At 36.6% G+C, this 15,157-nt stretch overlaps 1 protein-coding gene across 1 annotated transcript in view; it reads right to left on the reverse strand.

The window, feature by feature from the left end:
- Positions 1 to 2,989: 2,989 nt before the first annotated feature.
- SLC12A2 (solute carrier family 12 member 2) overlaps positions 2,990 to 15,157 on the reverse strand; it is a gene marked incomplete at its 5' end in the record, with an annotated part of 60,821 nt that continues 48,653 nt past the window's right edge. The window contains 9 exons of the mRNA XM_080362449.1: positions 2,990 to 5,861; positions 6,794 to 6,861; positions 7,897 to 8,032; positions 8,349 to 8,435; positions 9,003 to 9,114; positions 9,273 to 9,395; positions 10,924 to 10,971; positions 11,648 to 11,788; positions 13,461 to 13,540. Of these exons, the coding sequence (XP_080218575.1) occupies positions 5,726 to 5,861; positions 6,794 to 6,861; positions 7,897 to 8,032; positions 8,349 to 8,435; positions 9,003 to 9,114; positions 9,273 to 9,395; positions 10,924 to 10,971; positions 11,648 to 11,788; positions 13,461 to 13,540 (931 nt within the window). The 3' untranslated portion in view covers positions 2,990 to 5,725. The remainder of the gene's footprint in view (positions 5,862 to 6,793; positions 6,862 to 7,896; positions 8,033 to 8,348; positions 8,436 to 9,002; positions 9,115 to 9,272; positions 9,396 to 10,923; positions 10,972 to 11,647; positions 11,789 to 13,460; positions 13,541 to 15,157) is intronic.

Raw genomic sequence — 15,157 nt, forward strand, 5'->3', positions numbered from 1 at the left:
AATAGATGGGACACACCAGTTTGTTTTGGTTTGTAATGTTTCTTCTCTCTCTGCCTGCAGTATTTATCCTTCTGTTCCCTAAGGCTAATGCAGCGGGAAATAGCCATTGAGAAAAGTGAGTTATCACCCAGTGCTTTATGAAATGATGGTTCCTTAGTGGTAAAAAAGCAGTTTGAACTCAACAGGCTGGATCTGCATGGAGATTCCTGCACCCTTTAGAACAAAACAAGAATACTGTTTGCACAGAGAGGGGGGAATGAATATTAAATTTTTCTCAAATTCACGGTTAAAATTATGAAAAAAAATAATGCAAAAGAACAGTATTATTCTGATGTGTGTTAAGTTTAAAGCATTAGTCATTTAGCCCTGAAACAGAAGGAACGGTGCAAGAAGAGTGTATCTGGCAACGCAGTTTTGGGCATTACCCGGAATACTGAAAGACAACAGTGACACCTGGCGTTGCTGTTGTAGTTTGAATTTCTAGAAAACCGTGCAGATGAAATATTTCCAATTTCTTTCACTAAAATTCATGTTTTATTATCAGGATTTTGTAATTATTTCTGTGGACAGGAACTGAGGGACTGTGAACACAAGATTCACAGACCCAGAACCTCACACTAGAATCAGTTTTGGCTACGGCTCATCAGGATCAGTTTCCCCCAGATCCCTACGAGCTGGGAACAGAGTTGTGCGTCCCTTCTCTCTCTCATGCCCAGGTGCTACTACCATGTATTTTCCAAGATTTCACGGAAGCACAATAAAAATATGTTTCCAGCACACACCACACACGAGTAAACATCAGAGCACTTTACAAAAGGACAGGCTTACAGTAAGCCAGCAAGGGCTGCTGTTCGCGGAGGGAGGGTACATGACGATCCTCACAGCCAGGGCCCCACTGCAGCCTTCACCCCACCAGCCCTGTCTGACGCTTTCAGCCCTGGACGACTCCATTTTCCCACTCCCCGTTACTGTGACATACTGGTAACCCCGTCGGGGTGGGCTGCAGCGATGGCCCCTCAGCGCCTCTGGGGCTGCCCCAGCAGTGTGGGCAGGAAGACCAGCTGGCAGCAGGCAGGGTGTAAAGCTTGGAGGGTGTAAAGCTCTTGGAGGGAGCTACAAAGCCAACCCCTTCCAGAGGGGAGAGAGCGAGCAGATCAAGGGAAAGAGCAGTGAACAAACTGTGCTCAGGTTCCCTTTTCTGCTCTCAATTCTATGCCTTGGGACAATGAGAACAGGAGCGTCCAGTCGGCAGGGACTTCACTTTCAGCCTGGTTTCATTGTGCGCCCTGTCAGCAAATTTGATGTATATGACTCAAAGTCTAGTGTACGCTTCCTTTGCCATCGCGAGACGGACCTCGGGGCATATGAGGTGCCATGTTTCAAGAAGAATGTCTTCCCTGCTTCTGTTGGGAGGTGCATGCTAGTCTTTCAACATTTACTCTTCCATTTGAAAAGTTAGTGGACTGATGATTTCTACCTGCTTGTTTGCCCCTTTCTTAAATGCAGCCTCCATCAACCTAATCCAGAGTCTTAACCCTGCAAAGCTGTTCCACACCCTGCTGTCAAGTGGCACAACAGCAAGAAAGATTTGATGATGAACTGGTAAGTGCCCAGAATTTTCCACTCTGCACCAAAGGGAAGCAAGGCAGCGGTAGTGAAGCAGAACACCATTCAATGCCTCCACGGTCTCACGGTCCTAAAGCCCAGCACCCACTCCAGCTGAACATAAACTAGGTTTTAGTTACAGAGGCAAGATCACACAGAAGTCGTATGAAAAGTGTAACTAGACCACTGAACATTTGCCCAGGTGAAAGGAGTCCTGCTTTCCTGTTTCAAAACAAAACAGGTTACTATGCAGTGTGAACCTTCACTGATTGTGTAGCCAAGTGACGAGATCAACCTTGATCCAATTTTCATTTTTTAGCTTTGAAAGCATATGTGAAGCCATTTATCTGTGAATTCAGCTCATGGTACTGTTTCATTATTTAGATCAACCACATCTCCAGCAAATCAGAGGATCTAGAGTAACTGCTACATTCCTCCTCCTCTATGCCATTACATACTGAAACAGGTTAAAGCCAATGCCATAAAAGTTGGTGGTGCGCTTTTAATGAGTGTTCCCTTTCCACTGGGCTCCAAACCTCACACTCAAGGCCTACATTTAAATGCACGGAAAAACTTAATCACCAGGTGTTTAGTAAGTTAAGGATATAAACTCTAAATTCAAACTACTAGTTTAAGTATCAAAAATTCTGTCAACCAGCCACACCAGGTAACACCAAAATTTACAAGTTTAAAGTTCTGTGGTATCATGTCATGTGAGAAAATAAGGTGCCACTCCTCATTATGGCCTCAAGAGCTTTCAACTAGTTTCTAGCTGAATGTACATTAGTAGAATTAATGCCAAATGTCTCTTGCTTAGAAGTGGCTTTGCAACTAGGAGTTAAAGTATTTTCCCAGTCTACTCCCTCATATCTCAGTGGACTACCATTATTTTGAGGGAGAAAGAGGTGTTAGACAATCCTTCACTGTATTCAGAAGCAAAATAATTTGCATATGTAATAGGATAAAATTTTCAGATACTAACATTCCAGCTTTAACACACCAAGTATTGCAGATTGGTCCGCATCGTCTGGTGAGTCATGGAAAATCTTAGTGAGTGAAACAAGGTTTATTTTTCTTCTGCAACCACCACTGTTCCTAACCCAGTATCAGCAAACATTCCTCCTGAGAACAAAATACTTGTCTCCTTATATGAGACACCTGAATGGCTTTAAGCTCTACTCACGGTCCCAGGCAATTTACTTTTATTGCAGAATTATCAGGTGCATCCATTAAATATATTCACATACCAAATGTTATTTTCAGCATTAATCTATTTAACTACGAACATTATTCCCTATCTCCCACCAATAAAAAAGGCTTTGTCAGACAGAACAGTTGTATTGAATTCACTTCCTTTTATTGCAGTGACATCCCCCAGGTACAAAGTATTAACTGCAATAATTACATTAAAACATTAGAAAAGCATTTGTGTGACAGTTACAGTACAGTATCAAATCTTACATCTTCAAACCAAGTGGGCCATTACCCACTGACGCTCAAATCTTTAAATTATTTTCAGTTGTTTTTAAATATGTAATGTCAGAAAAAGCATATAAAAAGAATGTATGTAAAAGGAAACCTAAATAAAAGTGAACAAATAAATAATTGATTTTCTCCAGATACTACTGTCTTTCTAAACCTATACAAAGAAACCTAATCTACAGAAGGTATGAATTGCCATGTGTAAGTGATTTCATTTTTCAAGTAATTAATAATGATTGGAACATTAAATTTGGTGTCAAAATCAAAGCAGAAGTTGGAGTGACTGCCACTAACTGGCATCTGTTGCAAATAATTAACTGTTGAAATTTTAGTGTAGCAAATTATCTTTAAACTTGATCTCATGCCTAGTGTTAGTGGACTTCTGAGAGTGCACGTGAAAAGCATCCTATGTTATCTCACAGACATTACCTTAACTATCCCCATATGCATATTTAGATATATTTTATATAATTTTATACACATATATGCATGTATACACACACTTCATTTGGTTTCTGTGTTACTGATCACAAGCAATGGTTTCCTGAATGGGCAAAACACCTTTTAAGTAAGTGTACCTGTGCACATTTTCTATTTATTTATTTATTTAAAGATAGCAGCACTAAATCCATGCCTTACTGTCCATCTGTTCAAAAGAATGTGACCCATAAAACAAGAAGAAACATAGCAACGATTCCATATTCACAATGTGGCATCCTCATTCCCTACAAAGCACTGTAAAACCTGTAATAGATACATTGGTAAGTTCGATCCCCACCCCTCACCTGGAAGGAAACAGCACTTCTACTGCAAAATGTCTTGTCTTATAATGTTTATCACAACAAGCTGGGTTCATGCTGGAATCTGTTATCTCACACTCAGCAGCAAAACATGCATGTTTGTTTTTCCTTCTTGAATAATTTCAATTAAAAAAATGTCTCAAATCCAATTGACAGAAACAGGAAAAAAAAATTTTTGCAGTTTAACCAGAACTTGACAACAGTGTATACTGCACTGAGTATTTTTTATTTTAATCACAACAATTTGAAGCTCTACTTTGCCACACAATGATTATGTTTTGTTCTTCAAAAGGAATAGTTACACTTCAATTTTATCTTGTACTTAGCATAAAAATACACCTTTGCTGTGCATCCTTAAATGAAAGTCACTCAACCACTGGTAATTTAATAGCTTGTCCAATGCTAATATCAAAAGCTTGTGAAATGTTTTTAGGCAATCCTTTCTATCCAAAATATATTAGGAATTTAAAAACCAGTTCACATTACTAACCTTTATACAAAGGCTCAAGTGAAATTTCTGTGTAGGTGTTTATAGTAGACTAAATTATGAAGTTTTCAAACTATACAATGAATGGGCACAGACGATTGGCAGTTTCTTTATTGAACATAGAAAATGTATAAAGTAGGATGTATGGAATAGATCTAAATTACCAGACGATCAAACCTGAGTATTATAAGACTAACTATATTTTCTGACAATTGAATGAATTGACCTAAAAACATCTCCCCTAGTAACTAGTGGTCCTTTTAACCAATTGTTGAAAAATGTGAGAGAACTGTAGCTTTTACATTTCATATCGGATAGCAAGATTCCACATAGTGTTTACTGTTTTCTGTTAGATAGTATCACATTGCTTATATTATCCCCATTCAAGCCTTAAGTTGAGTTTTGTTTCAAAGTAAGTTGAAAGTGACACCAAAAAGTAATAGGCCAAGAAATAGGACAGGTCGTCTTTTCTTCTAATTTATGGTAAGATTAAAAGCCCCAGCCAGTAGGATAAATTCTGGTTTCGTACTAGAGCTTGAGAGCAAAGATTGACCAGGATTCTTTACCAACATAGCTTATGTTAGTTGTGTATATCAGACTAGTGCCAAAGTAACATACATTGTCAAATTTGAGAAAAATATTTTCTCTGCTAGTAGAATTAGTTTTAACTGTTACAAAATCTAGTAGCACAAAGTCTTGACAATGACATCAGGAATTTGCTTTAGTTCAACTGACCTGCCCCACTTCTCACCTTTAAATCTAACAGATACAATATTAAAAAACCAAAAACTTTCTTGACAATAGAAAACATACAGTACTAAGAACTAATAGCTCAATGGAAGACTGAAAAGCAGCATTCATTTTTATTGTAATGTGGAAGAGACTAGAAAGTAAAGGAAATCTGATCTAAACTCTTAGTTGAAGGCAGATTTTGACATTCTATATAAATTTACAAAATAGGATGTATGGATGAGATTTGGTTAATTTCAGAAGGCACCTCAAGGCTAAAAGGCTTCTATAAATCTATAATCCTTTCATTGATCAAAAATAAAACATTTTATTGCTGCTATTCAAATAGCAAAAAAAAAAAACAAGCTTGTCTTGTTCATCAGTCTAACAAGGAATCCTCCCCCATTAAGCAAGACTAAATTACAGAAAATATAGGATAAAACTGAACATGTCACAACTTTAGAAATACAGCGACTTTCCTTGTGTGCTTTGAAGTCAGTGAAATAGTGAAAAGATAGTCACTTTTTGCCTTCGTGATGTTAATAAACTACAGACTATGTCAGTCACTCTCCCCTGGGCACTGAAGTACAATTTCATCATAGCTGTCCCATGTGCAGTAATCTTAGGAATAGAAGGTAAGAACACTCTGATGATTCCCACGAACAAGGAGAATTGGTGGCAGATCTTTAGAAAGAGCTTCTAACCAGGCCATGTACAGTGCACTAGAAACCGCACCTTTTCGTGCAACTGGCAAACTCCTACAATGCACAAGCAAAAAAAAAAGCATTTAACGATTAGAAAAACCTTATGGAACACAAGTTATGTCATAGAAATATGAAAATATGACTCTGCAAAGAGGTAGATATTAAGTAAAATTTCCTTTTTGCTTGGTCGTTTTTTCTTTTGTTCCCTTCTCCTCCCCTGCCCTATCACAATTCAGTTAATAAGCTTATATCTTAAGAAATACAGGCCTTTACGTCTGTTTACCCCTCACTTTTGGCCTCTGATCACCATTTCGTATCCAGGTAGCTTAACGGAGAATTCTCCTCAATTGAAGACAGTTTCTTGAAAGGCTCTCTGAGATTTTAAAATACAGTTTTTTCTTATGATGCCAATGGTGCAGTCTAATATTCCTTCTCACAATCCTTCCAAAACATGCCATACACTTTTCTTTTGAAAAAAAACTACCGTAACTCTACTTGCCCTACTCAAACTACACTTACAGTACTACTTCATGAAGCTTGGAAGCAGGCTCCTGAAGAAAAACACAGCAAAAAAACCTATGATCTGCATTCTGCTTGTTTACACCAAAAGTAATTCAATGGAAATCCATCAGTACAATGATGTTCTAACTTGATATAGAGAGATTTCCTACAAAAAGAAGTGAAAGAAAGGACCTGAAAGGGAGGCGAATAGTTGGCATGTGAGAGTGGAAGGAATGTGATAATCCTGGGCCATGCTACAAATGTGGAAGTAATCTCCTAAAGTGTGGAAGCATGAAGCTATACAGGCCATTAATAGGTATAGTAGCTTCATACTTCTAATAAATACTTTCTGCATTGAAACCTCTCAGTATTTTTATACTTTAATGCCAAGGCACACGCTTTTCTCTAGCCTGCATTTGGATATATTTGTATTTCAAATTACAGTTCTATGTTAATTAGGATAAGAGTACAAATCATTTACTTACATGACAATTATGTTAGCTGTACTCGAATGTTCTTTCAGCAACTCATTCAGCCTAATCTGGCGATAAGTCTGTAATTAAATTGAAACATGTTAAGAAGATCTTTTATAACCAACTACAAAAATTCAAGAAAAATGAAAACCAGTTATGATTGATTGGTTAAGTAATTTATAGAAAACATGTACTTCCACCTCAGCTTGGCAACTTGTTCACTTTTCTGAAATACCCATGGTTTTAAGCCTAGGAGTGAAGGAAGCAGTAAGCTTAAAATGTGCAAATAAGCCAACTACTATGAAAGCTAAATTTAAGATAGTTCCTCTAGTAATAACACCACCCTCCTGGAAGCAAGAGCCTCCTATGGTCTCTTCAAGGTTCTTTTAACCATATTCTATAAGCTCACAGTGAGCAGGCCATACAGAAGTGAAGTCCCATCTTTACTTGGTAAGGCTATCTCCATAATGGGCCTCCTTTTTTTTACTACCCTATCTTGTCCTCACATATGATATAGCTTGCTTAGTTATTTTCAGTTCTCTTTTTTATGTCAACTAACTTTATAGCAAACAGATTGAGTTAACCATTTTGTACAGTCCTGTTGTTCTCAGATGAGCTGAAATCTAGTTGGCCTGTGGGCTAGTGCCTGCAGAAATAAGTAAGTTATCAGCAGACAAAAGAATAAATTACTTCAGTTATCTCACTGAACTGAGTTTTGGTGACATTTGTAGACATGAAGAACAGTAAGGCATCAAGCAGTTCAACAACTACAAAGGAACTGTACTTCATAAAACCTTCTCCCCTAGCCCCTTGGTAATATGCAGTTAAGATACCTCAGCAGCAGCTGCTGGTCTATATTTTTCTATATTAACTGCAGAAATACTGTAGGAAAGTAATTTAGGAGCTCACATACAGAAATGGAGAAATTTTTATTTTTTGGTAAACCATCTAAATGGTGTTGGATGCTGCTTTCCATCAATTTTTCATGAAAACAGCCATGTAAAACAGAGAATAACAAGAATTTACTCATTTATATCACATCCACATATGCAGCAGCAATAAGAATTAGGATAAGAAGGTCAACATTTAAAATAACACTCTAAAGAACAGAGAACCTTTGTCTTGTAAAGCTCAAGTTCATTATCTGTTATCCTCCACGGTTCATCCTCCTTCATTTTATCTGCAACTTCTTGTTCTTTATCATCTTCATGAAGTCGGAACGGCTCTATCATTTCTTCAAAAGCTGCGATACTGGAACGATTAAATGAAAAGCTAGATTAAAACACGTATGAGTCTATATGTCAGCAATAACTGCCATAGTTACCAGAAAGTAAGTTTTATTACTATGTAAAAATGAAGTGAACTGAGTATTTTTCACTGACAATTGAAGTTAGAACATCACATCAGCTATTTGTATACACTGACATTATAAGTCAGCAAACAATTAGGGATGTCACAGGAACTACTCTACCAAAACTGCTATGTAGGGGAGAGTGAAGTATTCTAAATCCACGGAAGGGATCAATAATTCAACTAACAAACAAGATGGGGTTTTTTTGAGACTTACTTTTCTTTCTTTGGCTTAGTATTAATATCCCCAAGAACCATAATGTCTGAGAAGTCTATTCGAAATTTGCTGAGCAAAGTAGCCATCCTGTATCAGAAAAACAAGGCTTTATGCATTATCAGAGTTTTTAGTTATCTCACAGGGTAAACAGGTGCTGGGTAATAAAAACACTACTTTAAGGAAACAAACAAGCAAACAAAACACACACTTAAATCTAATAGGGGAAAAAAACCTGACCTGGCATACAGCTATAAATCAACGGCATGCTTTGCAAACAAACAAAAACCAAACATACCAAGCAAACAAGGAATAAAAGCCACAAACAAAGAAAAACAAACCCACAAACCCAGCCACAACATCACCTCTTCCCCCCTTTTTCAAATAATAAAATGAAGAGAAGAGCTGTGCCTTAAAGACGGCCTCAGAAAATACTTGACAATGAAAATGTTTATCTGAGACAATGATGCAGAAAAGTTAATTTAACTTGAGGTATCTCATCCAAAACAATCTGGAGAAAATGTAAATTTTGAGAAAGAAATAGAATTACACCCCAACCAAAGAACAATTGAAAGAAGGCTACTAGGAAGAGAAAGTCATCTGCTGTGTATCATGCTCTATTAGCATTTTCAATTAAATTTTTGTAGGTCAACTTACGCTCTTCTGTCATGATCAATTCTGTTTATTTTTCCACCAATAAACACTCTGATCTTACAGTCTTTCCACTTCTTCTTGGTTGTTAGAAGATAAGGAATTAACAGTGTCAAACCTGCATTTTGACCAGAATTTGGGAATGATTCAGAAAATAGAGCATTGTGGTAAATAGTACAAAATCTATATATGAGCTGACTGAAAAACACTCATTAATTCAAAATCACTTCAATAATTTTATTTTCAATATTTGCTTTAATGTATAAAGCACATTACCTCCATCATCAAAGAGCCACCAGACATCAATATTGCTTTTGCCTTGTTTCTTCTGAAACTGAGTACTAGCATCAAGAAGTCTTTGGTCAGCCAAGTTTAAAGGAGAAGATGGACTCTTTGAATCTGGAAAAAAGTATAATGAAACTTGACTTTTAAGTGTTTTCGTTAATCACCCTGAAATTCATCAAATTCAGCTTCTAAGTATTTTGTGATATACACAATTTTATTTAAAAGTTGTTTCTTCTCCCTCACCCCAACTCCAAATTTTGATTGGATAAACTGAGCTGTATTTAGGGAGTCTGTGAACTTATAACTTCAGAAGTTAAAGATTTAAATTTCAAAGTCATTTAGCAGACATTTATGAAATACAGGATCTGTAAGATCTTTATACAGTCATTTGCCTGTACAATTTAACTAAACTTGCATACATAATTTAGAGCATTAGGTCTTGTACTGCTTACCACTTGCATATGACAAAACTTCCCTAAAAACATGTAGATACTAATTTACAAGTAAATACCATTTCCTAAGCACTTTTCTTCTTAAATCCATTTTTAAGTATGTGGTAAAAAGAAAAGCTACTTCTGTGTACTAGAATTTTATTCTTTGCAACAAGTACCGTTTTGCACATGTAAGGCTCTGAAACACAGTGTGGACTATTTTGCATAGCGAAGTTATTTGATTTGCTGAGAACAAGAGAACAATGTCATTTTCAAGCAAATTAATACAGGTAAATATATATATATTTTTAAAACTACAGAAAAAAATCACCCTTTTACCCTTAATTAAAAACTCAGTTTGAACAAGAGCCAAGAGTTTGATATTCATCTCAGTCCTTATTCTACGAGACATTTTTAAATTTAAAGTACATCTGTGACTGATTTATGTTAATACACCACTTCACTGCATACTGGGACTTCTTCCAAACTGCCATCTTGTGCTTCAAGATGCAATCTCATTTCCATTATTAAAACATAACAGCTTCTAGCGGTTGAAATTATTGAAAAAGTATTTAAAAAGTTACATGAATCTTAGTCAAGGTAAAAACATTTGCTTAACTCAAAAAAGTCTGAAATAAACCAGAAAGGGAAAACTGCTCAATTAATCTGTCAAAACGCTGTTTATTTGAATGACCACTTTCAGATGTTAATCTCACTGAGTGACTATATGATGCCTTCATTTGCACGCTATTGAACAGTTTCAAATAACAGAGCAACAACTATGGCTTTAGAAGATCTACTGAATAAGCTGATGGTGCACTCCCACTATACCATTAGATAGTATTTCTCTTACACCCAAGATCAAGTAAGGACCCAGACAAATACCTGAGACAAAGAATTAAGCAAGCTCCTGAACACATTTCCAATGTTACTTAAGAATAAAAGAAAAAAATTCCAACATTCATATCTTAGACATATGCACAATCTTTTCTCACTAGCAACTTGTTCTGAGAATTTCCACGATGTTGCCATTTTTCCATAGGCTAATCCCTAAAGATGAAACACATTCCAAAGCAGATATGAAGAAATAAATTAACATTGCATGGTTGGTATTTTTCTCTCTCTCATATGTGTAGAAAGGAGTACAAAAGGAAAACTGAAATTAACAATGCAAAATAATGACTTAACACAAAAAGGTGGAAAATGCCTGCCTTTTTTCAACAGTGGTTGTGTTGGAGTCTTTCCATCCTCGTCCTCCTCTGGAAGATTATTAAAGATACAAAATAAAAAGGTTAATATCCTTTATGATGTTAATGAAAACACTACTAATGTATATTAAAAAAATAGAAAATAAAGATGTAGAATGGAATGGATTTTCATACAAAGAAAAGCAGCACACAAATGCAGTCTACAAGACCCTGAGATTTATTTGTAGTTCAAAAAAAATTTATCACACTGCTCACTTAAATATTAAGTCACTCCAAGCTTTTACTTTAGAAAGATTATTGTTATGTCAGAGTATCCTGAATTATGTGTGTCTGTTAACATGCACATAATATTCTAGTCTCAAGTTAAAATACCTCCATAAATTTAGCAGCCTGCAAATCACACTTAGTAAGTATTTTGATATGCGTCACGATTGACAAGCAATTTTTAATGCACATCAAACTCATTAAAAAAGAAAAATCCACTGTAGGTCATTTCCTACCACCTGGTTTATTTAGGCAACTAGACAGGAAAGATTATTTTACATACTGGTCAGCCCTAAACCAAAGTACTCAAGTGATTTGACATCAAGGGCTAGGAAAGCATGACATGCTTCTGTTCTACAGACCCAAAAATTCCATAAATAACTTCTTGGTGAGGGGAGAAAGGAACTGAAGAGAAAATGAGAGAGAGTAAGAACTCAAATTTCACCACTAACTAGCAAGTTACCTTTATGTAGAGTGGGGGTTCTTTCACCGGATGATGGACCAAAAGCTATGCAAGTGTCTGTCTCAGCTTTCTTGCTATAATCCACTTTCACTATGATATCCTTGGCACATGGAGATTTTTCTTGGGATGACAGTAACTCTTCTTTGAGAAAGTAAAGAAACATTATAAGCCACTCAGTTGTTTCAAATGGTACCAAGAGAGATATGTGACTACACAAAGATCACTCGCAGTTGGTTACACTCTTTTGCAGCTGTTATACTACAGCAAAGAAGGATGTTGATTGCATTAGCACAGGCTAAAAATAAAACAGAGTGAGCTAATACCGAGGAAGTACAACCAGGAGGGAAAAGAAAAAAACCCATTTCCACATTCCATTTCCACTCTGACTCCAAGAGGAAGATGAGCCTTACACAAGGCCCAGACCAAGTCTGTCTCACAGCTGAGGTTTTTTCCAGGTTTGGTTTCAGTGATGCTATTTCGTAACTGTCCGAGTTAAAGCAAACTCACACAGAATCACAGAATAGTTTGGGTTGGAAGAGACCTTCAAAGGTCTACTAGTCCAAGCCCCCTGCAATGAGCAGGAACATCTTCAACTAGATCAGGTTGCTCAGAGCCCCATCCAGCCTGGCCTTCAATATCTCCAGGGTTGGGGCATCTAACACCTCTCTTGGGCAACCTATTAATGTACTGGACTTTCTGTCTGGCTGAAAATTTCCCACAGGGGTCCCTCTCCCTTCCCAAGAGGCTGTTTCTCTCCACTCTGAGATGGACAGGATGCACAAGATGCCTGGAAATGCAAAGCCCTTCATTAGCAACCTGGCCTGACGTCCTCTCAGCAATCTTCAGAGTATTTTCTTGTAAAGGCCAAGCAGGCCCAGTTTAACATATTAAAATACCAGAGGCCACAGTATCCTGCAGGCTATGGATGTCTGATGCTGTGGCAGAGCCTGCAAACTCCTTTGAGGCTGCAAAACAGTGGATACTGTTATATTTCCTCATCTTCTCGGCAGTGTTGTTCACCGTGCAGGTTCACTCCTTGCCATTTCTTATACACCTGTGCCCTCCTGCACACAGGGACAGGTTCTCTGCCTCTCTCCAAATCCTAAGACATTCCTATGTTTGCAGTGAAGGAACAACCCTCCTCTCTTTCAGGAAGATGACCCCCTTGCAGCATTCTTCCTCATTATATCGACCTTGATAGAGTAAGCTACAAACAAATGAAATACCAATTCAGTTGACAGCTGCTGTCAAAGTTCACAGGCTTCCTTCATTATTCTACTTGAAATCTAACTAAAATTATACAATTTGGCTTAACACCACTACCTACAAAGCATAAGTAAGTCTTCTACATTGAAAATAGAAAACCTTTCCAAGCCTGAGATGGGCTACTGCTGAAGTCTCTAAACTAGTGTCTGTAGGGGTTGGCAACCCACACCAGACCCACAGCATTTTTGGATCATGCAACATTTGTTGTTATTTTCAAGATTTCTATACATGGTCCCAAATACTTTATACCAATTTGGCAGCCTCTTCAATTTGTTTCAGTAAAACAGTAAATCCTTGGGAAGCAACTATGTGCACCCTATGAATAAAGAAAGTTGAAACACACAGAAAACCAGGTTCTGTTGCTGAGCATGCGGTATTCTTACTTGACATTTCAGACTTATTAATTACAGTGATGTTATTCTACGAGACATGGTTTGAGTTTTGTTGTGTTTTTTTTAATAACTTATCTTTATCTAATATTTTCAGAAAGTGGTATTAAAAGGGAATTTCAACAGCTATTCATCAGCTAAAACAAAATGTATCTTACCTTGGCCCTGAAGGTGAGAAATGTCCAGACCCTCCTTTAGACGGATGACAACTACACCATACTGAACATCAAAGGCATCACTAAACAAAAGCAACAAAACAAAACCAAAACAAACAAAAAAACCACTTTATTTCCCAAAGGACCTACTTCACCCAGCCTCTTCAAACAAATTTCAGTGACTAAACACTGCCATTTAAACTTCCAAATAAATTTGTGTTACAATTTCAGTTTCAAATCAAAACTATCAACTGCATCAGTGAACTGACAACCACATATTGAAGAGTAACACATAGAAAACATATTTATTCCTTCTCCTCCCTCTCTCCCCTATGTAAATAGTGAAAAAGAAAAGCAAAATGAACATGTCAGTCAAGTTCTGCACAGATAAGACATACTGAGAAATCTGAATTTTTATCTTCCGCATCGATACAGGGATTTATTTTGTGTAGATACCCTTGATCTGAGAACTAACATTTCTGACATCTTTCGAAAAATTTGGGTATTAAAATCACCTATGAAGTTGTAAATTAGAATCAAATTAGCTATAAGTTAGCCATAATGTGACTAATTCTATTGTATATAATGTGGAAGGTATTCACTTCTTTAAAAAACAGAGGAAAAACTTCATTATTGTAAAAACAAGAAAAAAGCCTAAATAAAATGGATGAGTAAAAATGCAGTAGCCCCCTCCCCAAGATATAAGACAGAAAAACATGAACTTAACCATGTCATACAGTCTGCATTAGCCATTGATCACTGTATTAGATATAAACACCTTATAACAAGCAACCATAAATCAGAGAACTCCCTCCCATGTAATTTCCCTAAACAAAAATTTCTCAAGATTTCACTTATTAAACTCTTCTCTTTAGAAGCAGTAAGACTTGATTAGAAATGTGCAAAGTATCAAAATATTCTATAATAAATCCAAGAAAAATTGAGGTTGATTTCAGAAGAAAATATTTTGTCCATTAGTGAACATTTTAAATTCATTAATTAATTTGTTAAATTTGTACAGATTAGATGTGTTTCTATTGTGTGCTTCAGAAATTTTCAATTTTCCAGAGATTTTTCCAGAAACAAGCTTGACCTACAGTTATTACTTCCTGAGGTTTCTTTTGGTATGTGGAGAACCACATAACTTGTTGGCCTTCACAGATCTTCCAGCACGAGCCATTCCAAAGTAAAACAAGAAAAAAAAAAAGAAAAAACAAGAACTAACCAACATGTTTCCTTATTTTTCACTACATTGGGTGCTCCTGCTTTTCTCTTAAGCAGCTGGGAGAGTATAATCTTTTTCCTTTTCTAATCTCTACCTGTAATCCCCTATCATCTCTTTTAAATGCACAGTAAATGAGAAGTGTAAAGCACAAGTGAAGTGGATTACACAGTACATAAGGAAAACAAAAAACCTTCTATAGAAATGCAAGAAGCCAGTTTTGGTTTTCTTAAGTGTTTGTAGCTCAAGTAATTCTACTCAATTTTTGTATCAGAACTGGTTTGCCTTTCAGTACTGTAAAATTACATTGGCATTTCCTTCCCCGTCTCCTTTCTGACTACTGTATTACTTTAGGTGTCAGTGCTGCATAGTAGCAAGTAAAATATTTCTTCTGTATGGAAGTAAGGTTTAGTGAAGATAGAACTTCAGCGTAAGAGTTGATCTGTTCTCTCCTATACTTAATCCATACAGAAAAAGT

Source organism: Nesoenas mayeri, assembly GCF_963082525.1.
Source record: "Nesoenas mayeri genome assembly, chromosome: Z".
Taxonomy (NCBI): Eukaryota; Metazoa; Chordata; class Aves; order Columbiformes; family Columbidae; genus Nesoenas; species Nesoenas mayeri.